At 39.3% G+C, this 26,103-nt stretch overlaps 1 protein-coding gene across 2 annotated transcripts in view; it reads left to right on the top strand.

Moving 5' to 3' along the window:
• MARCHF8 (membrane associated ring-CH-type finger 8) overlaps positions 1–26,103 on the top strand; it is a 135,643-nt gene that overhangs the window by 44,325 nt on the left and 65,215 nt on the right. For both annotated transcript variants that reach the window (XM_054576889.1, XM_054576891.1), the window contains exon 2: positions 5,417–5,596. In XM_054576889.1, the coding sequence (XP_054432864.1) occupies positions 5,495–5,596 (102 nt within the window). In that variant the 5' untranslated portion in view covers positions 5,417–5,494. The remainder of the gene's footprint in view (positions 1–5,416; positions 5,597–26,103) is intronic.

Here is a 26,103-nt window from a genome sequence, read left to right as displayed (position 1 = left end):
TGCTCACAGAGATTATACATTCCTTTCCTAAGGTCCTTGAGCATCCTTATAATTATGCTTTTAATCTCTGCTTCTCGTATTTTGGTTGCTTTCATTTCACTTAATTCTTTTTCTAGGGATTTCTCTTGTTACTTTGGGTATATTTCCTTTTATCCCTATTTTGTCTGCCTTTATGTGTTTGTCTCTGTCTACTAGGTTGATCTGCTATGACTCCCAAATTTGTTATGAGGGCTTTCATGTGTAGGTGCTTTGTGGGTCTCAGCAGTGCAGTCTCCTAGATCACCTAAGCTAGGTGCTTAGAAATGATTCTTGTGTGAGTTATGCATCCTCTCCTGCTGTAGTTGAGTCTTGAATGCTGTTGGCCTGTTTGTGGGCCTTCATGCTGACCAACTATAAGGATAGACCTCATTCACCATGTATGATTAACTGTTCAGTGGCTGCCCCCTGAGGCAGAGTTGTTCCTGGCAGGGTCTGATGTCTACCAAAGTCCCTCTTTGGCTGTACAATTTATGTGGCTAGCTAGGTCGAGTTCTGGTGTGGTTTGAAGCCCGTCACTGTTTGTATTGGCTCTGGGCCTTCTCGACCAGGGCTCTGCTACAGGTCAATGTTAAATGTTGTATGTAACCAACCTTGGGATACCTGTCTGGAACTACCACACTATTCACTGTTTGTAGGTGCATCTACTGGGCCTGGGTGTGTGTGGGAGGAACTTGGCTGTGTACCAGCATCAACTTCTTAAGGTTCTGAACTAGGAGCAGATCAATAAAAGTCCAAGACTTTCTGAGTTTGGTGACTACCTGTCATGTACTTTGCTTTTTCCTGAGGTTGCTTGGACTTTTTTCAGAATCTTACAAAGAAAGGCTGTAGAATGGGCCCAAGCTGATAGTGCCCTATTGACGCTTCCACACAGCTCAAGCTCTGTAGGACTGGGTGACCAGGTTGGGAGGATGGTGCTAGTTGCTCCCATACTTGGGGGCAGTGTGGTCAGGCACTCATGTGGCCTCTACTCCAGAGTCATACTATTCATTTTGTACTAGAATCTCCAAATATAGGTCTTCCAGGAGGAGCATACCACAGGTTCCGGTTGGGTGCAACCAGCTGTCCCCACTGCAGAAGCAAAGTTGACTGGATGGGGACACCAGGACTTGGGAAACAGATTAAGAAAGCCTTCCCTTGTGGGTGACACCAGTTGTGCTGTAGGAGAGGGCGAGCTACACTCCTCCCTTGAGCTCTGTAGCCATGCCTGCTCATGCCCTAGATGGAGATTCTGAGGGATATGTGTCCAGAGAGAAGTCTTATCTCAGAGGGTTGTTCCCTTTTCCTCTGTGCTCAATAGGATGGGGCCAGCAGGAATAACAAAAACTGAGCTCAGTAGGATGGGGCCAGCAGGAATAACAAAAACATTTCTAAGGCAGTATTTTGCGGGGGGGCGGTGGTGTGAGCCCACATGATGGGAGCAAGCTTTACACTGCCCAACAGCTCTAGCCATGCCATCAGAGACCTTGCTGGAGCCATACTCCAAAGGTCTTGGCTTTGAGCTGTGCTCCTTTTTCTCTGCTAGAACTTTGTCCAGCAGGACTGGGCCATCGGAGCTTGAGGAAACAGATCAAGGAAGCCCTCCATCGGGCATGGCATAGGCCCATTGGAGGGTAGCAAGCTGCGCACCTGTCCTTATCTCCACAACTATACTGCCAGAGACACCCTGACAAGGGAGTCTTCCGTTGGAGGTGGCACCTGCCAAACCTTCAAGAAGAGGGGGAAGATTGACCCCCAAACCTTCAAGAAGAGGGGGAAGATTGACCCCCTCCTTCCAAAACCACACATTTCAGTGACCATCTAGGAGTCTGCATATATTGGGTTGGCCAAAAATTTGTTTAGTTTTTTTCCGAAGAATGGCTCTGTTAGTGCTTAGTTGTCTTTAACATCATTTGAAACTATTTTTGTTAGATTGTATATGACATCTCATATCAGAACACATTTAAAAAAATAAACATCAAAATCGGTAAATTTTTATGTAGCCATTTTAATATTGAATATGGAAGAAAATACGCAATATGCAATATTTTTGGTGTATTATTTGAAGAATGGTAAAAATGCACCTGTAAAACAAACAAAAAAAAATAAAAAGATTTGTACAGTGTATGGAGAAATGCTGTGACTAATTCCAAGTGTCAAAAGTGGTTTGGGAAGTCTCTTGGTACTCTTGACATTTTGGCCAAATAATTCTTTGTTGTGGGGCTCTTACGCATTGGAAGATGTTTAGTAGCACCCCGGCCTCTACCTACTAAAAGCCAATAGTGGGAGATAGCCAACATACTCAAAATATCAAAATCAATAAAGTTATTGGTGAAAATTAAAAATACCCTTTCTTTTATGGAAAAAACCTAAACAGATTTTGTGGCCAATCCAGTAGTTTCTCCAGAAAATAAGCACACCTTAGGTTTCTGTTGGGTGCCACCAGCAGTCCCTTCTGCTTGGCTCAACCTTGCAGGGTGATGTCTCCAGTATTCAGAGGACCATGTTAGTGCACTTCCCCCAGCTGGTGCTGTAAGAATAGGAGTGCCTGACCCTGGGAGATGGTGTCTAAGGGTGGTGTGGGATAGGGACTCAGGACAGGGACCTCAGTAGCTGATCCTCCAAATCTCTCTCCAGAGCTAGGCCACTCAGATCTTCTCTTTGTGGCTTCCCTGTGCCCTGAGTCACCTTTCCTCTTCCAGAGTCCTGGGTGAGTGCTCAAGAGTGAGCTCCTGTGCATTGACCCTTTAGGAGGGTACATGGGATTCTAGCAGACTCTGTCCTCTTTCCAGCAGAGTCCCTGCTGATTTATGTGGCCAGATGCTATGCAGGCTCCTCTTCCTGGCCCTCATACTCTGGTTTGTGGGTCCTAGAATGGGATTGAGAGACCTCATGCTCCTCAGGCAGACTTTTGCAGCTGAGATATCCTTCCAGCTTCTTAGCTGCCACACCTAGGTGCAGGGACCATCTCTTTTCTTGTCTCCATCCTTCTTACCAGTCTCTGTGTAGCTTCTTCTATAAACCCTTGAATATAATACTCCTGGTCAGTTGTCCTTCAGTTGGTCATTCAGATTAATTGCTCTATAATTTAGCTGTAAATCCAGTTTGGTAAGAGGAGGTGGTGTGTGTCACTTCTGCTTTCTCCACAGCCATCTTTGGTCTGTCTTCAATTTGGATTTAAAAGTTATCATTTTTATCCAAATTATGTCTAGCATAAGAGAGGGATTCCTTTAGGCAAGGTTTCAGTTCTGTTATTTGGAGCTGTAATGAGGGAGGTCTTTCATAAGTGCAGAAAACTAAAAATCTTTCCACATTTGTGTTTCTCTGGCATAAACAGTTCTCCCCAGGCTTATCATGGACATGTAGCAGTGATACAATAATGATAATTATGCAGTAAGCACCAAAGGCAGGTATTTGCATGGTATGTGGTGGGGCTCTGGGCATGGTTAGCCTTACTAAGTATTCCAAGAGGGCACATGGAGTTTGTCATCTGTGAGAGACGACTTTAATGCATTAGTGATGAAAAACTGCTCACCACTGACTATTGTGATCTCCCAGAGAGTGGAAGAACTCAGCAGTAAGTATATGCTTCTTGTCCTGTGAATGTGAACACAAATATTCAGACAGTTGGGCATGGTGCTCCATCTTGTGTCACCCTCATCAAAGGTTTGAAATACAGTAGGTGATGTATAATCAAAATATCAAAAAAATAGTAGGTGATGTATAATAGCCATACACAACCATTTTATTTATTATTTATTATGACATCTAAACAGCAACATCACTTACTTTATTTTCCTGTTTAGTTGGTTATCAGTGGTCCTCTACCTATTATAAATCTAGATGTGTAAAAACAGAATATTCTTTATTTTAAATTTTATTTATTGATTTTTAGAGAGAGAAAGAGGGAAAGGGAGAGAGAGAAAAACATTGATTTATTCTTCCATTTATGTATGCCTTTATTGGTTGATACATGTATGTGCCCTGACTGGGGATTGGACCCACAACCTAGGCATATCAGGATGATGCTCTAACCAACTGAGCTTACCCAGTCAGGACTAAAGCAGAGTATTCTTTTAGCTCATTTTCTCATATGTGTTGATCCCTTTCAGTTTTTTATGCTTTGCTGTTGTTTGTTGATCAGAATTTTGTGGAGGAAATTCATTTTTTGAGTACTTTTGCTCTTCAGCTGGGTTAGTAACACTGTCAGAAATGGACTGGCCTCACAAACACCTACCTTTGGTCCAGAGCGGAGTTTTAAAAGTGGAAGAAATGGCTGCCCATCAAATATGACATTAGAGTTGTCAGGCCCTGTTTACCCTAAATGCCTACTGTCCCACCTCTAGTACATGGTTAACAAATGAAAATCCTCAAATTAGAGATTCATTTTGGGGGAGAGTAAGGCTTCTATCCTTTGTTAAAATTTAAACATCATGAAACATGACTGCATTAAACCTTTTGGATACTTTGGATGATTTATATTTAATTGGTTTTGTAAACAATTTGATACATCTCAGTGGGGGTAGGGGAAAAAGAAAACACACATTCTGATTACTAGGTACTATGGAGGAATATAGGAGAAAACTCGAAAAAGAAGCTGGGGTGCCTAGAATCATTGAATATGGCTGATTCAGACACTATTATTTTGACTAAGGGCAGCCTTTTCATCGTCCCAGAAATGATGATGACCTTCATCTTCCCTGAAAAATTCTTTAGAGCAGGGATTAACAAACTGCAGGCACATGGGTCAAATCTAGTCCACCATTTATTTTTGTAAGTAAAGTTTCATTGGAACATAACCATTTTCATTCATTTACACACTTGCTATGGCTTCTTTCATGCTACAACAGCAGAACTGAGTAGTTGTTAACAAATTTGGCCCATGATGCCTAAAATGTTTACCATCATATCTGGTCATTTATAGGAAAAGTTTGCCAACAACTGGTCTAGAAAGTTTAGACTTTTAGAAAGCTGTGCATAAGGTCATAGGTATCTTAAATTTATTTTGGACTTATTCACCTTTAATCTTACCATTATATGGACTCAGGGGCAGCAGTTTTAAGGAAAGATCACTGCTTATATCAGATGAGTGCTTATTCAAGAAAAAAGTTTAATTTCAAAAATATTCTTATAACAAAGCATAACACTGCTATGTTTAAAATCTGAGTAGTCAATGGAAAATTAGTATGATTATCCTGTACATGTACCTGATCTGCCAGCCCCTTTTAGGTGCTCCCATTTTATCACTTGAGAAAAATGTTACAATTTCCCTCATATTCTATCATTTTTGAAAACAAAGTATTTATGGCAGACATTGTAACTTAAATATAAAACCCTAATTTCACTGTTGGAAATATGAAAAGTGTTTTAGCTATGTTTTGTCTTGTCTTTTCTCTCTTAGCTTTAAGTCCATGGCCCAAAATGACTCTCCCACTGGAGACTCTCTTCTGTAAAGACGACAAGGAGACAGGAGGCTGTGATGAGCATGCCACTGCATCAGGTCTCTGCCATTCCATCCCAGGATGCCACCTCTGCTAGAGTCTATAGAAGTAAGACCAAAGAAAAGGAGAGGGAAGAGCAGGTAATGGGAGAACATCTACTTTACTTTCCTAATTTTTGTTATTTTCATTAAATATGGTCTAGAATGATAAGTTCTAAAGATCAAGGTTTTTCTGGTGATACACTAAAAAGTCCAGGGCGAGCTTAGATACTGTCTTTTTGTAGGTTTCTAGATTTTCAGATTTTGGTATCAATTTATTCTGTCATGGTTATTCATGACTTATTTATCTTCATTGGTTAAATCTACCTGATTAGTTCTGGTGAATCACTGAGAAGTTCTTTGCATTCTCAGAATTATGATGCAAAAGATAAATTTATTTGAACAAAAATGTATGAATGCCTCATACATACTAGTCTCCACTGGCTGCAGGGGAATCACAGTTTATATCACAGACCCTGTCTCTGCCTTTGTATGGTCTTGATTTGGTCTGAAAATGAACTACGCATAAGAGTTTAATAAGGTCAGTGACAGAGGAAATTCATGACCACCTAATCCCAGCCCAAGGGGTCAGGAATGGCTTCTTGGATAAAATAACATTAACATGGAGAACCTGAGCAATGTCCTGGGGTTAGCTAGGAGAAAGGTTGGGTGACTGTTCATCTGACTATTCATCTGTTGGGGGACATAATACATTCCGAAAGACCAAAAAGTAGAACAAGGTGAATTTGAAGGGATTAAAATAGAATTAACTGGCACATAAAGGTTGAACTGGATAGCGGCAAGATAGGAAGTTGGAAAATTTAGAGGAGTTACCTTAAGGGGTTTGGATTTATCATTGCAAAAGAATGACTAGATTTGTGTTCTTAAAACTTTCATTCAGGTTGCAGTATGGAGAACAGTTAAAGGATTATTTAGTAGTCTACTAAGGCCAGGTTTGGCAAACTTTTTCTTTAAAGGTCTGATAATAAATAGTTTAGACTTTGTGGGGCAGATAATTGCATTTCCCCATTTCTGCCACTGTAGCAGGAAAAAAGTCAAACAAAATACATAAATGAATGGACATGACTCTGTTCCAATAAACCTTTGTTTATAGAAACAGGCGACAGGTTAGGAAAGGAATGTTGCTGAGTAGTGATATATGAAAATAGTTTGTTCGGTTTTTTTTTGCTTTTCAAAAGAAAACATTAACAATGAAATTGTAGAGAAAGCATCCTGAATAACCGACTATACACTAGCAGGAGAGAAGCATTATAACGATAGACAAACAGAAGAAACCACTTAAGCATAACGAGACTGGTAGGGAATGCGGAGGATGTGTGAGAAGGCTGATTGGGCTTCCATGGGTGGCAGCTGAAGTGCCAGAGTGATATTTCAGCAGCCCAGGGTTCCCCCTGAGAAGTGTGGGTCTAAATCCCCAGCTTGGCTCCCCAGCTTGCAGCATCAGAGCCAGAAAGGAGCCCAGATAACATCTAGCTGTGAAAAGCCTCAGGCTTTCTATCTTCCAGGGAGAGATGGCTGGAGATTCAGAGAGTCCCTTAAAGAGCCAATGCACAAAATATTGTTTGCAGCCACTTAACCCTGAGCTCAGGCAGAGGGAGAGCAGATTGGACTAGAAATGCTTGAGGAGAGTTTGGGGCTGGTAGATCTGGGGAGAGGACTGAAGGAACTGCCAACAGGATCCCTGTGCTGTCATTCCCCATACTGCAGAAGCCATCTTGCATAGGCAGAACACTCCTCTCCAAGTGGTATCTGCCTGAAAGAAAGCAAAAGCCCTGCCCACAGGGATTACTCTGTCCTTCACACTATGGTGCTTACCTGATTGCTGGCTACAGCTTATAAAGCTATATATCTGATTAGTTTAACTAAGGTGGAATATACAAAGAAGCAGCCAAAATGGGAAGACAAAGAAACAGACCCCAAATGAAAGCACAAGAGAATTCTCCAGAAGAAGAACTAGATGAAATAGAGGTAAGCAATTTATCAGATAGGGAGTTTAGAGTTGTGTTTATAAGAATACTCGACAGCATGAAAAAAGACTTAGAAACCATAAAAAAAGACCAGTCAGAAATAATGCAATATCTGAAATAAATAATACACTGGAAGGAATAAACTGTAGGTTAGGTGAAACAGAGGGTTGAAACAGTAATTTGGAAGACAGGGTAGACAAAACCACCCAGAGCAGCAAAAAGAAAGAAAAATGAAGAGAGTTCTAGAAACATTTCAGACAAAATGAAGCATAACAACATCCACATCATAAGAATACCAGAAGGAGAAGAGACTGAGCAAGGGAACAAGAATGTATTAGAAGAAATAATGACCAAAAACTTCCCTAATCTGATGAAGGAAAAACACATACAAGTCCAGAGTCTACAAGGATGAAATCATTTCGCGCATTTTCTCTGATCACAGTGCTATCAAACTAGTCCCAAACAAGTTGGACCCAAAGAAGCCTACACTGAGACACATCATAATTAAAATGGCAAGACCGAAAGACAAGAAACAATCCTAAAAACCACAAGAGAAAAGCAGATAGTTACCTACAAGGGAGCACTAATTAGACTGTCATTCTGACTATTCATCAGAAACATTACAGAACAGAAGGGACTGGTGTGAAATAATCAAGGTGATGAAAAGCAAGGACCTACACCCAAGACTACTTTACCCAGCAAGGCTATAGTTTAAAATTGCAGGTGAAATAGGAGCTTCCCCGACAAGAAAAAGATAAAGGAGTTTGTTAACACCAACCAGTGCTGCAACAAATATTAAGGCTTGCTTTAAGAAAAAAAAGAGAAAGAAAAACAAAGCAGAAGAAAATAGTCTAACAATAAAATGGCAGTACGTATATATCTATCAATAGTCTCTTTAAATGTAAATGGCTTAAATGCTCCAACCAAAAGACAGAGGATTGCTGAATGGAAAAGTAAACAGGACCCATATATATGCTACCTCCAAGAAACCCATCTCAGATTGAAAGATACACAGACTAAAAGTAAAGGGATGGAAGAAGGTATTTCATGCAAATGGAAGGGAAAAAAGCTGGAGTAACAGTACTTATATCACACAAAATAGACTTTAAAACAAAGGGAATAGTAAGAGACAAAGAAGGACAGTGTATAACAATAAAGGGAACAATCCAACAAGAGGATATACCCTAGTAAACATGTATACACTCAATATGGGAGCAACTAAATATGTAAAGCAATCTTGATGGACATAAAGGAAGAGATCGACAGAAATACAGTCAATATTGGGGATTTTATAACCCCATTGACTTCAATAGGTAGATCTTCCAGACAGAAAATCAACAAGGAGACAGCAACCTTAAGCAACACTAGATCAAATGAGTTTAACTGATTTTTTCAGAGCATTTTACCCCAAACAGCAGAATATACATACTTTTCAAGTACACATGGAATATTTTCTAGGATAGACCACATGTTAGGACAAAAAACAAATCTCAATAAATTTAAGAAGATTTAAATGTGAAGCATTTTCTCTGATCACAATGCTATCAAACTAGAAATCAATCACAAGAACAACAGTGAAGAGCATGCGAAGACATGGAAGCTAAAGAACATGTTATTAAACAATGAATGGGTCAACAGTGAGATCAAGGAAGAAATCAAAAGATACCTTGAAACAAATGAAAATGAGGACACAACAATCCAAAATCTGTGGGGCACAGGAAAATGCATAGCATTACAGGCCTATCTCAAAAAACAAGAAAAAGCTCAAATACACAATCTAACTTCACCCTTAAAGGAACTTAAAAAGGAACAACAAACAAAGCCTAAAGTAAGTAGAAAGAAGGAAATAAGAAAGATCTGAGCAGAAATAAATGAAATAGTCTAAAAAAAGATACAAAAGATCAATGAATCCAAGAGCTGGCACTTTGAAAAGATAAACAAGATTGACAAACTTTTAACCAGACTCAAGAAAAAAAGAGAGTGGGCCCAAATAAATAAATCACAAATAAAAGAGGAGAAATAACAACTGACACCAAAGAAATACAAAGGATTGTAAGAAAATATTATGAACAACTGTAGGCCAACAAATTGGATAACCTGGATGAAATGGATAAACTCCAAGAAACATACAGTCTTCCAAAACTAAATCAGGAAGAATCAAAGAATCTGAATATACAGATTACACCTAATGAAATTGAAGCAGTAATCAGAAAACTCCAAACAAACTAAAACCCTGACTGGATGGCTTCATAGGTGAATTTTGCCAAACATTTTGAGAAGAACTGGCACCTCTTCTTTCAAACTATTTCCTAAAATTCTGGAGGAGGGAAGGCTCCCAAACTTATTTTATGAGGCCAGCATTATCCTTATTCTAAAACCAGATAAAGACACTACAGAGAAAGAAAATTATAGCCCAATATCCCTGATGAACATAGTTGCTAAAATCTTCAACGAAATATCAGCAAACCAAATATAGCAATGAGTCAAAAATATTTTACACCATGATCACGTGGGGTTTATTATGGCAATTCAAGGTTGGTACAACATTGGCAAATCAATAAATATGATTCACCACATAAACAGAATGGAGGATAAAAACCACATGATCATATCAGTACATGCAGAAAAAGCATTTGATAAAATCCAGCACCCATTTATGATAAAAACTCTCAGCAAATTGGGTTTAAGGGGAATGTACCTAACCATAATAAACATCATATATGACAGAGCCATTGCCAGCATCATACTCAACTGGCAAAACTACAAGCATTCCCCTTAAGATTGGGAACAAGACAGGAAATCTGCTTTCACCACTCTTACTCAACATAGTACTGGAAGTCCTAGCTACAGCATTCAGACAAGAAGAAATAAAAGGCATCAAAATTGGAAAGGAAGAAGTAAAACTGACATTATTTGCAGATGCCATGATACTGTACATAGAAAATCACAAAGATTTTCCACCAAGAAACTACTAGAACTGATAAATGAATTCAGCAAAGTAGTAGAATACAAAATACCCAGAAATCAGTTGCATGTTTATATGCTAATAACAAACTAACAGGGAAATTAAGAAAACCATCCCATTCACAATGCTGTAAATAGAATAAACCTAACCAAGGACATAAAAGATTTGTACAATTATAAGACACTGAAGAAGGAAATTGAAGAAGGTAAAAATAAGTGGAAACAGATACTATGTTCAAATATAGGAAGAATAAATGTCATTAAAATGTCCATACTACTCAAAACAATCTATAGATTCAGTACAATTCCTATAAAGATTCTAATGACTTATTTCACAGAACGAATATTTCAAAAATTTACATGGAATCAGAAAGGCCCCACATAGCAACAGATCCTGAGAAAAGAACAAAGTTGAAGAAAACTCAAAGGTCACAGTAATCAAAACAGCATGGTACTGGCATAAAAACAGACACATAGATCAATGGGACAGAGTAGAGAGTCCAGAAATAAACCCATACCTTTATAGTCAATTAATATATGGCAGAGGAAGCAAGTAAATACAATGTGTTAAAGACAGTTTATTTAATAAATGGTGTTGGGAAAATTGGACATGCAGAAAAATGAACTATACCACCTTGTTACACCACATACAAGGATAAATTCAAAATGGATCAAAGACTTACGTGTTACACCCAACATGGACAAGGACAATGGAGGGGAGGGTTGTATGTTGGGTGGGGAATGGGCAGGGCAGGGGAGAGCAATAGGGGGAAAGTGGGGACAATTGTAATTGAACAACAATGAAAAAAATTTTTTAAATGTTGCACCAGAAACCATAAAAATCGTAGAAGAAAACATAGGCAGCAAAATCTCAGGCATTCCTTGTAGCTTTATTTTTTTTGATATTTCTCCCCAGACAAGGGAAACAAAAGAAAAAATAAACAAATGGGACTACATCAGACTCAAAAAGTTTTTGCACAACAAAGGAAATTATCAACAAAATAAAAAAAATCCCACATAATGGGAGAACATATTCGCCAGTCCATCTGAAAAAGGGTTAATATCCAAAACTTATAAAGAACTAACAAAACTCAACACCAAAAAAAGCAAACAGCCCAATTAAAAAATGGGCAAAGGGCCTGAATAGGCACTTCTCTAAAGAGGACATTAGAATGGCTATCATCAGTGAATCAAGAAGTGCTGCAGAGGGTGTGGGAAAGGGAACCCTTTTGCACTCTTGGTGGGAATGTAGGCGGGTGCGCCACTGGGGAAAGCAATATGGAGATACCTCAAAATATTAAAATTCAATCTTTTGACCCCGTGATCCAACTTCTGGGAATATATCTAAAGGAACCCAAAACACTATTTGAAAGAACATGAGCACCCCTATGTTCATTGCAATGTTACTTACAGTTGCCCAAGATATGGAAGCTGCCCGTGTCCATCAGTATGTAAGTGGATAAAACAACTATGGGACTTTTACAGAATACAATACTACTATTGTATTGTGAAAAAAGAAGAAAATTTTACCCTTGACAGTAATGGGCCTGGAGAACGTTATGCTTAAGTGAAATAAGCCAGTCAAAAAAAGACAGATACTATATGATTTCATTCATATGTGGAATCCAGTGAACAAACTGAACTAACAAGGAAAATGGGAACAGACTTATAGATGGAGAGTAGGATGACAGCTAGTTGTGTGGGGAGGTGAGGAGGTAGAGGGATTGAGAGAAAAGGAAAAAGGACTCATGGACATATGGACTGTTGTGTGGTGATTGCCAGAGGGAGGGAGGTACAAGGTGAGTAAATGGTAATGGAAAAATACATTTTAGATTAAAAAACAAATTCAAGTGACAGGCCAAATTTGACTAGAATGGCTGTAGCTGACTAATCGCTGGCCTAGGAAAATGGTGGTGGTGACTTCATATAGGATAGGTGTTGTGGGGTTAGATAGATATTTAGTTTGTGGACCTGATGATTGCATGTATGGAGGGACAAGGATGGATTGAAGATAATTTCTGCTTTCTTCCTTCCCTTTACAATATAATTTATAAACATTTGCTTATTCTCATAACATTCCTATTTTATAGTTAAACTGAATTTTTGCCCTAAAGACTCTAAAACATCCCTGTCAAATCAAGAATTAATGTCTTGTTTGAAGTTAAATTATTATAGCTAATGGGATACCATTCTTATTCTTATTACATAAAGAATTTTGAAAAAACACAAATTTATCATATCATATAGGTCTTGAAGTACATGGACTATGAAAAATGAAAAGGTGCCATATAAATGAAAAGACACCTCCATGTCCTTAGTTTGTGTGTGTTTGTGCTTTCAGTCTGCACCTGTTTTTTCTTTCTGAGCTCTTAGAAGTGTGGCCAGCACTGGTTGAAATGCCCTCTGGGGGGGGTGGTAGGCAGATGGATATAGTATTTATGGATGTAGTATTTTCTTTTTTAATTTATTTATTTTTATTGTTTTTCAGTTACAGTTGTCCCCATCCCTCCTCCCCCGTTGCTCTCCTCTGCCCTGTCCAACCCCTGCTCCCAAAGACAATCCCCACGCCATTGTCCTTGTCCATGGGTCCTTTGTACATGTCCCCCTCCTTTGCACTGTTGTTCCCCTCCTCCCTCCCCTCTGGTCACTGTCAGTTCTTTAAGTCCATGTCTCTGGTTCTTTTTTGCTCATTTGTTTGTTTTGTTGATTAGGTTTCACTTGTAGATGAGATCATATGGTATTTGTCTTTCCCTGCCTGGCTTATTTCACTTAGCATAATACTCTCCAGTTTCATCCATGCTGTCATGAAGGGTAGGAGTTCCTTCTTTCTGCTGCATAGTATTCTATTGTGTAGGGGGAATCACAGTACTTGACATCAAACTATATTACAAGGCCACTGCAATCAAAAGTCTGGTACTTGCATAAGAATAGATACATAGATCAGTAGAACACAATAGAGAGCCCAGCAATAAACTGAAGTCTCTATTGTCAATTAATATTTGGCAAAGTGGGCAGGAGCATATGGAGTAAAACTAGCCTCTTCAATAAATGATGTTGGGAGATCCGGACAGGTACATGCAAATAATGAAACTAGACCACCAACTTACAATACACACCAAAATAAACACAAAATGGATAAAAGACTCAAATATAAGAAGTGATACCACAAAAGTCCTAGAGAACATAGGCAGGAAAATTTCAGATATCCTATGCAGCAATATTTTCACCGATAATGTCCCCTAGGGCAAGGAACATAAAGGAAAGAATAAGCAAATGGGACTACATCAAATTAAAAAGCTTCTGCATGGCTAAAGAAAACATCAGCAAAATAAAAAAGGAAACCAACCGTATGGGAAAACATATTTACCAATGATATCTTGGCCAAGGGATTGATCTCCAAAATATATAAATGACTCGTATGACTCCACACAAGGAAGACAAACAATCAAAAAATGGACAAAGGACCTGAACAGACACTTTTCCAAGGAGGACATACAGAGGGCTGATAGGCATATGAAAGGATGCTCGACATCACTAACCACCAGAGAGATGCAAACAACAAAGTACGGGCAAGGTTGTGGAGAAAAGGGAACCCTAGTACATTGTTGGTGGGGATGTAGACTGGTGCAGCCACTGTGGAAAACAGTTTGGAATGTCCTCAAAAAACTAAAAATGGAACTGCCTTTTGATCCAGTGAATCCACTGCTGTGATTATGCCCTAAGAATCATGAATCACCAATTCAGAAGAACCTCTGTACCCCAATGTTCATAGCAGTGTTGTTTACAATAGCCGAGTGCTGGAAACAGCCTAAGTGCCCATCAGTAAATGAATGCATGTAGTATTTTCAGCGTTTGAGCTTTTTCTTTATTTGCTGGAGATGGAGAATTCCATAAAATATCTCTCCTGTATTCTATTAATTTTCATTTAAGTCTCCACTAAGATTCATTTAAATTAGTAGTCTTTACTTGTAATTCTTCTTAGCACAAATGGGTTTTTAAATACCCTTTCCTTAGTTTATGCCAAATTGTGGCTTGCTAGTTCCCTATTCATTGTAGTGTCAAATTTAGATGCCAGATGGTAAGACTTTCTTAGAATGTGTATGAGGAAGCACTAGTACTTGTTTGGAATAGAGAAAAGAAGTCATAATATTTTAAGGCCAGGAAGAGAGAATCTTTTTGTTATATACCCTGCTGCAGAATTGTTGTATTCGGTATTCAATAAATACTTAATAGATGTATGTGATGGGATTATTAAGGTTTAAATAAGAAGCATTAACCAGCTATATGTATGGAATTTTGATAGGTATTGGGGATGAGAAACCATGCTTTTCTGCCTCATTGTGGGGAATAGTTTGAACACCTCATTGCAGTGTGACAGTTCCAGGACTCATGGTGCCAAGCTGAGGCAGCAGGTAGTGGAACAGTAAGTGACAGGAGCTTTTGAAGGACCCGTAGAGTTTTGGCAGCAGCCTGCATAGCACTGAAATTGGTTGTTGTATGTGTCTAAGGGTCTGAAATGTGGTATCAGGATTGGTTTGGAAGGTAAATTTTTGTCCAGTGGAGCCTGTTTTCCTTTTTTTTTTTGTTGGTTTGTTTCTTCCATTACAGTTTATGTTTACTATTGTTTTGTATTACTTTTAGGTATATCACTTAGTGGTTAGATAATCATATAATTACAAAGTGTTCCCTCCAATATTTCCATTACCCACCTGGCACCATACATAGTTACTGTATTACTGACTATATTCCATATGTTATATTTCACATCCTGTGAATATTTTGTAACAACCAATTAGTACCTCTTAATCCTTTCACCTTTTTCAACCAGTTTCCCCAACCCACCTTCCCCTTCTTTGTATCTATGAGTCTGTTTCAATTTTGCTTGTTCATTTAGATTCCACATATCAGTGAAATCATATGGTATTTGTTTTTTTCTGACTGACTTATTTCACTGAGCATAATATACTGTAGTTCCATCTATGCTGCTGCTAATGGTAAGATATCATCCTTTTTTTTATGGCCAAGTTATATTCTATTGTATGTACAAGGTCTGTCTGGAAAAAAGTCTAGCCATTGTCAATATAACGAGAACAGTTTGCGTGACAGTGTAACCTGGTAGTCAAGGAGTTTACTGGAATGTGCATGTGTGAACAGTGACAACCTCACTGTACCTAGTCAGTGGGGGCAGTAGGCGCTGTTGAGTGAGCATGTGTACTGTGTGGCCATAGCATTCAAAATGACTGAGTAGGGCAATTAATCTGCATCAAATTTTGTGTTAACTTTGAATATTCCTCCATGGAAACCATTCAGATGATTCAGAAGATTGCAGCTATGGGCAGCTGGTGGTTGGCATCTTCAATCATGACAAGGTGTCCACTCACACATCACATCTTGTACAGAGGTTTTTTGCGAAACATCAAATCACCCAGGTGGATTAGCTCCTCTAAAGCCCAGATTTGGTGCCCTGTGACTTTTGGAAAAAGCCAGCCCCGCTAAACCCCAGATTTGGTGCCCTGCAACCTCTGGCTTTTCCCAAAACTAAAATCACCTTTGAAAGGGAAGAGATTTTAAAACATTGGTGAGATTCAGGAAAATACAATGGGGCAGCTGATGGCAATTGGGAGAACCGTGTGAGGTTTTGTGGTGCCTACTTTGAAGGGGACTGAGGTGTCATTGTCCTATGTACAGTGTTTTGTGTATCTTGTATCTTCTTTAATATATGTCTCTTTTTCATATTATATAGCTGGGTATCTTCTGGACAGACCTCATGTATACCACAGTTTTTTAATCTACTCATGCTGAGGGGCATTTTGGTTCTTTACATAGCTTGCCTGTTGTAAATAATGCTGTGGTGAACATAGGGGTGCATAAATTCTTTTGCATTATTGTTTTGTATTTCTTTGGTAACACACCTAGAAATGGAATTGCTAGGCCATAAGGCAGATCCATTTTAATTTTTTGAGGACCTTCCATACTGTTTTCCACAGTGACTGGAACAGTCTGCATTCCCACCAACAGTGCACAAAGGTTCTGTTTTGCCCACATCCTCACTACCACTTGTCATTTGTGCATTTCTTGATGATAGCCATTCTGATAGGTGTGAGGTGATAGATTCCTTATTGTGGTTTTAATTTGCATTTCTCTGACAATTAATGATGTTGAGCATATTTTCATATGTTTATTGGCATCCTGTATGTCCTTTTTGGAGAAGTGTCCATTTTAGGTTCTCTGCCCATTTTTTATTTTTTACTGTTAAGGAGTATGAGTTCTTTATAAATTTTGGATATTAATAGATGTATTATGGGCAGATATTTCTGCCATTTAGTGGATTATCTCTTTAATTTTTTGATGGTTTTCTTTGCTGTGCAAAAACTCTTTAGTTTGATGTAATCCCATATGTTTATTTTTTTTCCCTTGCCCAAGGAGCTGTCAGAAAAAAATATTATTAAGAGAAATGTCAGAGATTTTTTGCATGTGTTTTTTTGTAGGATTTTAATGGTTTATAGTCTTACATTAAAGTCTTTATTTTGAGTTTGTTCTTGCATGTGATGTGGGGAAGTGGTCTAGTTTCATATTTTTCCAATTATCTGTCCAATTTTTTGGCACCATTTATTAAAGAGACTGTCATTACCCCCATCATATGGTCTTTTCTTCTTTGTCAAATATTAATTGACCATAATAGATTTGGGTTTATTCGTGGGCTCTCTATTTTTTCCATTGGTCTATATGCCTGTTTTTATTTCATTGTCATGCTGTTTTGATTACTGGTTGCCTTTAATATAGTTTCACATCAGGTAGCATGATACCTCCACCTTTGTTCATATTTTTCAAGTTTGCTGGGGCTTTTTGGGAACTTTTCTTTTCCATATAATTTTTAGAATAGTTCTATATCTGTGAAATATGCTATTGCCATTTTAATAGGAATTGCATTGGACTTATAGATTGCTTCGGGTAGTATGGACATTTTAACGATGTTAATTTTTCCAATCCATGAAAATAGAACATATTTCCACTTATTTGTATCTTCTTAAATTTCTCCAGTATCCTAAAATTTTCCAAGTAGAGGCTTTTTACCTCCTTGGTTAAATTTATCCCTAGGTACCTTATTGTTTTGGTTGCAGGAGTGAATGAGATTGTTTTCTTAATTTCTCTTTCTGATAATTTATTACTGGTGTAAAAAAATTCCATCGATTTCTGAATATTAATTTTGTATCCTGCTACTTTGATGAATGCATTAATTAGATCTAGTAGTTTTTTTGGTGGAGTCTTTAGGGTATTCCATGTACAATATAGTAATCTGAAAATATTGACAGTTTAGTTCTTCCTTTCCAATTTTTATGCATTTGATTTCTTCATCTTGTCTAATTGCTGTGGTTAGGACTTCCATTACTATTTGAATAAGAGGGGTGAAAGCAAACCTCCCTGTCTTGTTCCTGTTCTTAAGGGAAACACTTAATTTTTGCCCATTGGGTACGATGTTGGCTGTAGGTGTGATTTTTACCTTTTATTTTTATGTGATGAATCTCATTTCTTTGTTTGCAATTATTGTACTAAACAATTCTTCCATCCTTGGAATAAATCCCATTTGATCATGGTGTATGATCCTTTTAATGCATTACTGGATTCAGTTTGCTAATATTTGGTAGAGGATTTTAGCATCTATGTTCATCAGGGATATTGGCCTATAATTTTCTTTGTTTTGTCTTTACCTGCTTTTGGAATTAGGATAACGCTGGCCTATAAAAAGAACTTGGAAGTCTTCTCTACTCTTGAATTTTATGGAATAGTTTGAGAAAGATACGTATTAGTTCCCTGAATCATTGGTAAAATTCGCCTGTGAAGCCATCTGGTCCAGGGCTTTCGTTTGCTGGGAGTTTTTTCATTACTGTTTCTGTTCATTAGTTGTTACTAGTCTATTCAGGTTTTCTGATTCTTCCTGATTCATTTTTGGAAGATTGTATGTTTTTAGGAATTTATCCATTTCGCCCAGGTTGTCCAATTTGTTGGCATAGTTCATAGTTTTTTCTTACAGTCTTTTGTATTTTTTTCCATGTCATTTGTTACTTTTCCTCTTTCCTTTCTGATTTTATTTATATGGGCACTCTCTTTTTTTTTTCTTAATGGGTCTGGTTAAAGGTTTGTCAGTATTATTTATCTTTTTAAACAACCAGCTCTTGGTTTCACTGATATTTTGTATTGATTTTTTTGTCTCTCTGTCATTTATTTCTGGCTCTGATCTTTATTATTTCCTTTATTATTTCTACTTATTCTGGACTTTATTTGTTGTTCTTTTTATAGTTCTCTTAGGTGTAGGGTTAGTTTGTTTATTTATGATTTTTCTTGTTTCTTAAGACAGGCCTGTAATACAGTAAACTTCCTCAGGATTGCTTTTGCTGTGTTCCATAGATTTTGCTGTTTTTTGTGTTCATTTTCATTTGTTTCCTAGTAATATTGTATTTCTTTTTTTATTTCATTGATAATCCTTTCATTGTTTAATAACATACAGTTTAGCCTCCATATGTTCCAATTTTTTTGTTTTTTTATCGTAGTTTATTTCTAGTTCCTTTCAATCTTCTTGAACTTTTTAAGACTTGTTTTGTGTCCTAACATGAGGTTTCTCTTTTAGAATGTTCAATGTATACTTGAGAAGAATTATATTCTACTGCTTTCATATGAAATGTTCTGTAAGTAATCAAAATCTATTTGATCTAGTGTGTCATTTAAGGTCACTGTGTCCTTGATTTTTTTTTGTCCAGAAGAGCTATTCATTGATGACAGTGTGGTGTTAAATCTCCTACTATGACTGTATTGCTATCCATCTCTTGTCTAAAGTTCACCAAGATTTTCTTTATATATTTAGATGCTCCTATATTTGGTACATATGTTTACGTGAGTTATATCTTCCTGTTGGATCCCTTTAGTATCATGTAGTGACCTTCTTCATTTCTGGTTATGGTGTTTAAGTCTATTTTGTTAAATACATCTATTTTTTTCATTTTCATTTGCATGGAATATTTTCTTCCATCTCTTCACTTTCAGCTTTTGTGCATCCTTTGTTTTAATGTGGGTCTTGTGTAGACAGAATGTATATGGCTCATGTTTTCTTATCTATTAAGCTACCCCAATGGTACATTTTATCCATTGGTATTTGAGGTTATTATTGATTCGTTTTATTAATTGTCATTTTTTCTTTATACCAATTTCCTGCACCTGCCTCCTAGTTCTTGTTCTTCTTCAAGCAGTCTTGTTTTTCAAACCAGTATTTTGCAATACTGATTTGGTGGTAATGAACTCCTTTAGGTTTTTTTTGGCCTAAGAATCTCTTTATTTTGCCTTCAATTTTAATGATAGCCTTGCTGGGTAGAGTAGTCTTGATTGCATATTCTTGTTTTTCATCACTTTGAATACTGCATGCCAGTACTTCCTGGTCTGAAGCATTTCTGTTGAGAAATCAGCAGACAACCTTAGGGGAATTCTCTTGTGCCTTTAAGATTCTCTTTATGTTTTTAACCTTTTTCATTTTAATTATGATGTATCTTGATGTGAGCCTCTTTGCATTCATCCTGATTGGGACTTTTTGTGTCTTTAAGATCACTGGGTGCTTGTGTCCTGAATTTGTGTGACTTTTTCCTTTACCAGGTTTTTCTGGGATTTCTCTTGTTCTTTTGTTAGGGGAATTTTTCTTTCACTTCTTAGTTTTGGCTGTGTATTAGGTAGATCCGCTATGACTCTCAAACTTGTTATGATGATTTTATGATGAAGGTGTCCTGTTGGGCCCAGTGGCACAGTCTTCCAGATCACCTGAGGTTCATGCTCCAGGAATGTTTCTTGTGGGTTATGTGTACTCCCTCTTGTAGTTGAGGCTTGAATGCTGTTGACTCTTCTTAATTCTTCAGTCTGGTTGACTGTAAGGGCAAACCTCTATCACTGAGTATAAGACACTGTTCAGGGGCTGTCCTCTGAGGTGGAGTTGTTCTTAACAGGGTCTGGTGCCTGCCAGATCACCCATTGGAGGTGCCATTTGTGTGACTAGTTTGGTCATGCTCTGGTGTGGTCTGAAGCCCACCACTAGTTATGTTAGTTCTGAGTCCACTTGGGTTGGATTCAGGTATAGGTTGCTGTCAGTCGTTGTGTGTAAGTGGCCTTGGGCTATCTGTCTGTAGCTGCCATGCTGTTCACTGTGTCTGTCTGTGTTCACTGTGTCTGTCTGTGTTTACTGAACCTGATGTGCATGGGAGGGACAAATTTCTATAGATGGGGTAAGCTTCTTCCAGCTTAGAGCTGGAGGCAGATCTGTAAAGAGACCGAGGCTTCCTGAGGTTCACCTCCCCCATGTCAGCTACTCCACCTCCCTCTGAGGTCATCCTGTCTTCCTCCAGATCCTTTTGAAGATAGATTGTAGGATGAGCTCAGGCTAGCCAAGTTAGGGATAGTGGGTCTCTTGTTTGGGGATCATGCAGTTAAAGAGGGGAATGTAGCTGCTGCTTCAAAGTCAAACCTTTCGATTTCTGCCAGAGTCTCCAACTCTATTTCTCCTAGGGGGCCTTGGTGTAGGTTAAGCTGGGGTGCAAGTTCAGCTGCCCCTGGCTCAGGGAGATAGATCAAAAGAGCCTACCACTTGGGGAGATGTTGGCCTAGCCCACAGGAGGGGGCTAAGGACTTCATCCTAGTCCCAGGCAGTAACCTCTGAGTGTCTCACAATTTGAATGTTCCCGCTCTGAGCTTCTCTTGCTTCCCCTGGTACTGTGCCCAGTGGTATTATCTGGGACTTGGCAGGGCTAAACAGTCTCCTTTGGGTGGTGCCTGCAAGCCTGTAAGAGGTGGGTGGGCACTTCTTTTCTTTCCTGGGGTAGCAAGGGCTGAACTTCCAGGAGAGACTGGATTTGCCTTTTAACAATGTAGCCACATACACATAACTGTCTAGTTCCTGGACAGAAGCTTCCCTGGGAAAAACAGTTGGAATATCCCAGCTCTGCACATCTCCCTGGTCTTCCTGCACCACTGGATAAGCAGAATGGGCCTGAAGGTCCCAGCTCTGTGTGGCACTCTGATCTCTGTGTGTTCCTGGACTCAGCAGGCTGGGGCCAGAAGTCCCAGCCATACATGGTTCTCCTGTGCCACTGAACTCAGTGAGACAGTGTGGTCTAAGTGATTCAACAGATGGGAGCAGGGGTGCCAGCTGTCCACTAAAGGTGAGGGACATTGGCCTTCTTTCCCAAGTCACTGCTAAACTAAACCAGTTTAGTCACTGGTTTGGGTCTCCACCAAAAGCCTCCCCCCAAAAAAGAGGGTCCTAAAGTCACTGCTAGTAGTAGCCAGCAGACTCCTCAGCAGGACCTGAGTATGGCCGCTTGACTTCAACAGCCATCAGAGTCTGGACTGTGAACTCCTCAGGCTGTTGCTGTAACAAAAAGTGCTTTTCTCTGGAATGGCATGGTCTGGGTCTCCCAAGCAGACTGAGTCCCCACTGATGTTTACTACCAGATGCTACATGGGCTCCTCTTCCTGTCTCTTTTACTCTGGGTTGGAGATCTCAGTCCCCATGCTCCTAGGTGAAGGGAGTTTTGCAAGCAAGATATCCCTATAGCTTCTTAGCTGCCACTGCACCTGAGTGCAGGGGCTGTGCCTTTCAGCGTCTCCACCATTCTTACCAGTCTCTATGTGGCTTCTTATGTAAATCCTTGGTTATATTATTTCAGTTCAACTAGTCTTCAGTTGGTTACTCAGGTTGATGGCTCTGTCATTTATCTTTAAATCTGGTTAGGGGCTGGAAGCTGGTGGGTGTACCTTCCACCTACTCTGTAGCCATTTTGAAATCTCAAATTCTTTTTTTGTTGCTTTGCTTAGGTGTTTTATTGTTTTCTCTAAATTGCTGATTCAGTCCCCTGCTTTGTCTAACCTGCTGTTGATTCCTTCTAGTGTATTCATGATTTTGGATACTGTATTCTTCATTTCTGACTCATTCTTTTCTATGGTTCCTATGTTTTTTTTTTAATGCTTACTATCTTTTTTGTTTCAGTTCTCACTGAGAGCAAACATTTTCCCCTAAAGTTCTTGAGCATCCTTATAACCATTGTTTTAAACTCTGCATCTGGTATCTTGGTTGCTTCCATTTTATTTTATTTTATTCTTTTTCAGGAGATTTCTCTTTTTCTTTCATTTGGGGTATATTTATTTTTCTGCCTTTTTGTGTTTGTGTACTAGGGAGATGTGCCGTGACTCCAATCTTGTTATGATGGCTTTATGATGTAGGTGTGTTTTCAGACTCAGTGGCATAATCCTCCTCATCACCTAATGTTTCCTGGAATGTTTCTTGTGTGTGTTATGTACACCGTCCTGTGATAGTTGAGTCTTGAATGCTATTGGCCCGTTTGTGAGTAGAGTTAACTCATGAACCCTGAGTTAACTCAGGCTGACTGACTATAAGGATAGACCTCGATCACTGTGCATGAGTCGCTTTGCAGGAAGCTGCCCCTGAGCTAGAGTTGTTTCCAGCATGCTCTGGTGCCTGCCTGAATCCCCCTTTGGGTGTGCCGCTTGTGTGGCTAATTGGGTCAAGCTCTGGTATGTTCTGAATCCCGCCATTGGTTTATGTGGGCTCTGGGTTCACTTAGGAGGGGTTCCGGTGCCGGTCAATATCAGATATGTGTAACTAGCCTTGGGCTACCTATCTGGAGCTCCCTCACTATTCACTGTTTGTGGCTACATCTGCTAGTCCTGAGTGTGTGTGGGAGGGGCCAGGCTGTGTACAAAGTTTGGATTTCTCCAGCTCTGAGTTGGGGATAGATCAATAAAAGGTAAGACTACCTAAGTTCTACCTCCACCTGTCGGCTACTTTGCCATCCTCTGAGGTTACCTGATTTTTCTCCAGAGCTTTCCAAAGAGACTCTAAAGTGGGGCCAGGCTGGGTGAAACCTGCAGTCTTTTCCACAAGACATGAGTTCAATGGGGTGGGGTGACTGGGGTCAGGAACACAGGGCTAGTGGGTCTCCTGCTTGGGGGCACATGGTCAGGCATTCAATTCAGGGAAGGGGGCCTCTACCTCGGAGCCATGTCATTGAGGAGACTCAGTCTCTGCTTAAATCTCTGACCATAGCTCCCCCAGAAGAAGCTCTCTGCAGGTTCAGTTTGAGTGCAGCTACTTGGTCCCTTTGTAGGAGTGAGCTCAGCAGTGCGGGGCTACTGAAAGTCGGAAAGGAATGTCAATTGAGCCTGACATTGTGGGGAGTGTTGCAGATTGTGCTCACGAGGTAGGGAAGGATGGTCTCCCCACACCAGTGTCCCACAATCCAACACACATTGATTCCCAGATAAGAGGCTCCAGGGAGAAGCTCTCCAAAGCTTCCAGCTATGCACAGCACCCCAATTCCTCTGTCGGGTTGAGCGTAGCAGGGCAGGGTCACCCTGTCTTGGGAAGGACAAATGAAATCAGTCTCCCATAAGAGGTGGTGCTGGCTGAGCCTGCAGGAGGAGGGCAAGACTGGCCCCCATTCCAAAGCCACACAGCTCAATGGCCATCTGAGTGTCTGCCTAGAGCTTCTTCAGAAAAAGAGTGCACCAGGTCACTATTGGGTGCAGGTAGACCTTTCTGCTGGAATTGAGCTTGGCAGGGTGGTGTCCCCAGTTAATTGTATGTCTGGATTAGTAGACTCCCCTGGTTGGTGCTATAGGAATAGAATTGCCTGACCCTGGGAAGGTGGTGCTTGAGGGTAGTGTGGGATGGGGACTTAGGACAGGAACTCTGTGGCTGACTCTCCAGATCTCTCCTCAGAGCCACCCCACCCATATCTTCTCTTTATGACTCCTGTGAGCCCTGTCTCTTTCCCTCTACCTGAGGCCCAGGTGCATGTCTGACAGATTGTTGCTGTGCATTTGTCCTTTAGGAGAGCACCTGGGATTCAAGCAGACTCCCTCCTTTTCCTAGCTGACAAAGCCTCTGGTGATTTTTGCTTCCTGATGCTATGCAGGCTTCTCTTCCTGGCCCTGGTGCTCTGTTTTGGGGGTCCTGGTGTGGGGTTGAGATCCCATGCTCCTCAGAGGGGAATTTTGCAGCAGAGATATCCCTCTGGCTTCTCAGCTGCTGCACCTGGGTGCTGGGACCAGCCCTTTCTGCTCTTTTTACCAGCCTCTATGTGGCTTCTTCTGTAAGTCTTTAGTTATAATACTCCTGTTCAATTGTTCTTCTGTTGGTTATTCTAGTTGCTCTGTAATGGGGCTGTAGATTTTGGTTTGGTGCTGAGAGGAGTTGAGTGTAGCTTCTACGTACTACACAGCAACCTTTGAACCTCTAATGTCTACATTTTTAATTGGCATATAATTGACATTCAGTTGACATACAATATTCCATTAGTTTAAGTTGTGCATTACCGTGGTTTGATATTTATGTACCTTATAAAATAATCCCTACAATAAGCCTGGTTACCATCTGTCACCATACAGTTATTCCAATGGTATTAACCATATTCCCTGTACTGTATATTACATCTCTGTGACTTACTTATTTTATACCTGAAGGTTTGTACCTCTTTATCCCTTTCCAGACTCTAGTAACCACCAGTTTCCTATATCTGTGAATCTGCTTCTATTTTGTTTTGTGGTTCATTTGGTTTTTTGTTTTGCAAATTCCACAAAATAGTAAAACCATAGGGTATTTGTCTTTCTTCATTTGACCTAATTCACTTAGCATATTTTTCTCTAGATCTTTTCATGTCGTCACAAATGGTAAAATTTTTTTCTTTTTATGGCTGAGTAATACTCCATTATATGTATGTACCACATCTTTTTTATCCATTTGTCTATCAATGGGCACTTAGTTTGCTTCCATATCTTGGCTGTTGTAAGTAATGCTGCAGTTAACTTAGGGGTGTCTGTTTCTCTTCCGGTTAGTGTTTTGTTTTCTTCAGATAAATACCCGGAAGTGGAATTGTTGGATCAGATGGTAGTTCTATTTTTAGTTTTTTGAGGAACTTCTATACTGTTTTCCATAGTGGCTGCACCAATTTACAGTCCCACCCAGAAGTACAAGGGTTCTGTTTTCTTCACATCCTCACCAGCACTTGTTTGTTTGTCTTTTTGGTGATAGCCATTCTAGTAGGTGTGAGCTGATGTCTTATTATAGTTTTTATTGCATTTCTCTAATAGTTAGTGATGTTGCACATCTTTTTATGTCTTTTGACAATCTGTATGTCTTCTTTGGAAAAAATCTATTCAGATCCTTTGCCAATTTTTAAGATTTGTTTGTTTGTTTGCTTTTTATTAGGTTGTATAGTTCTTCATATATTTTCGGTATTATGGCTTTGTTGGATATGTGATTTGCAAATATCTTCCGCCTTTCAGTAGGATGCCTTTCTGTTTTGTCAAAGGTTTTCTTCACTATGCAAAAGCTTTTTAGTTTGTTATAGTCCTGTACATTATTTTCATAATTTTTGTCTTTGCATTATATTTTTTAAAATTTTTACTTCTGTGAACATACAATTTAAATTTCCTTTAGCTTTAGCCTGTTTTTTAATATTCTGACTTTAAATTTTTCCTGGCTGTTACATTCCCAGGGAATGTAAAAATTCCGTGGGAATTTTTTTGCTTTTGAATTAGGCTATTTATTAAAAATTATTTTGTTATATTTTATCCAGTATTTTTATGTGTTTGGAGATGGGAATG

Source organism: Pteronotus mesoamericanus, unplaced genomic scaffold (genome assembly GCF_021234165.1).
Source record: "Pteronotus mesoamericanus isolate MK-2021 breed Mesoamerican mustached bat unplaced genomic scaffold, CSHL_Meso_final contig_35, whole genome shotgun sequence".
NCBI lineage: Eukaryota > Metazoa > Chordata > Mammalia > Chiroptera > Mormoopidae > Pteronotus > Pteronotus mesoamericanus.
Note: the sequence above shows the minus strand (reverse complement) of the source record. Positions and strands in the feature narration are given on the sequence as shown.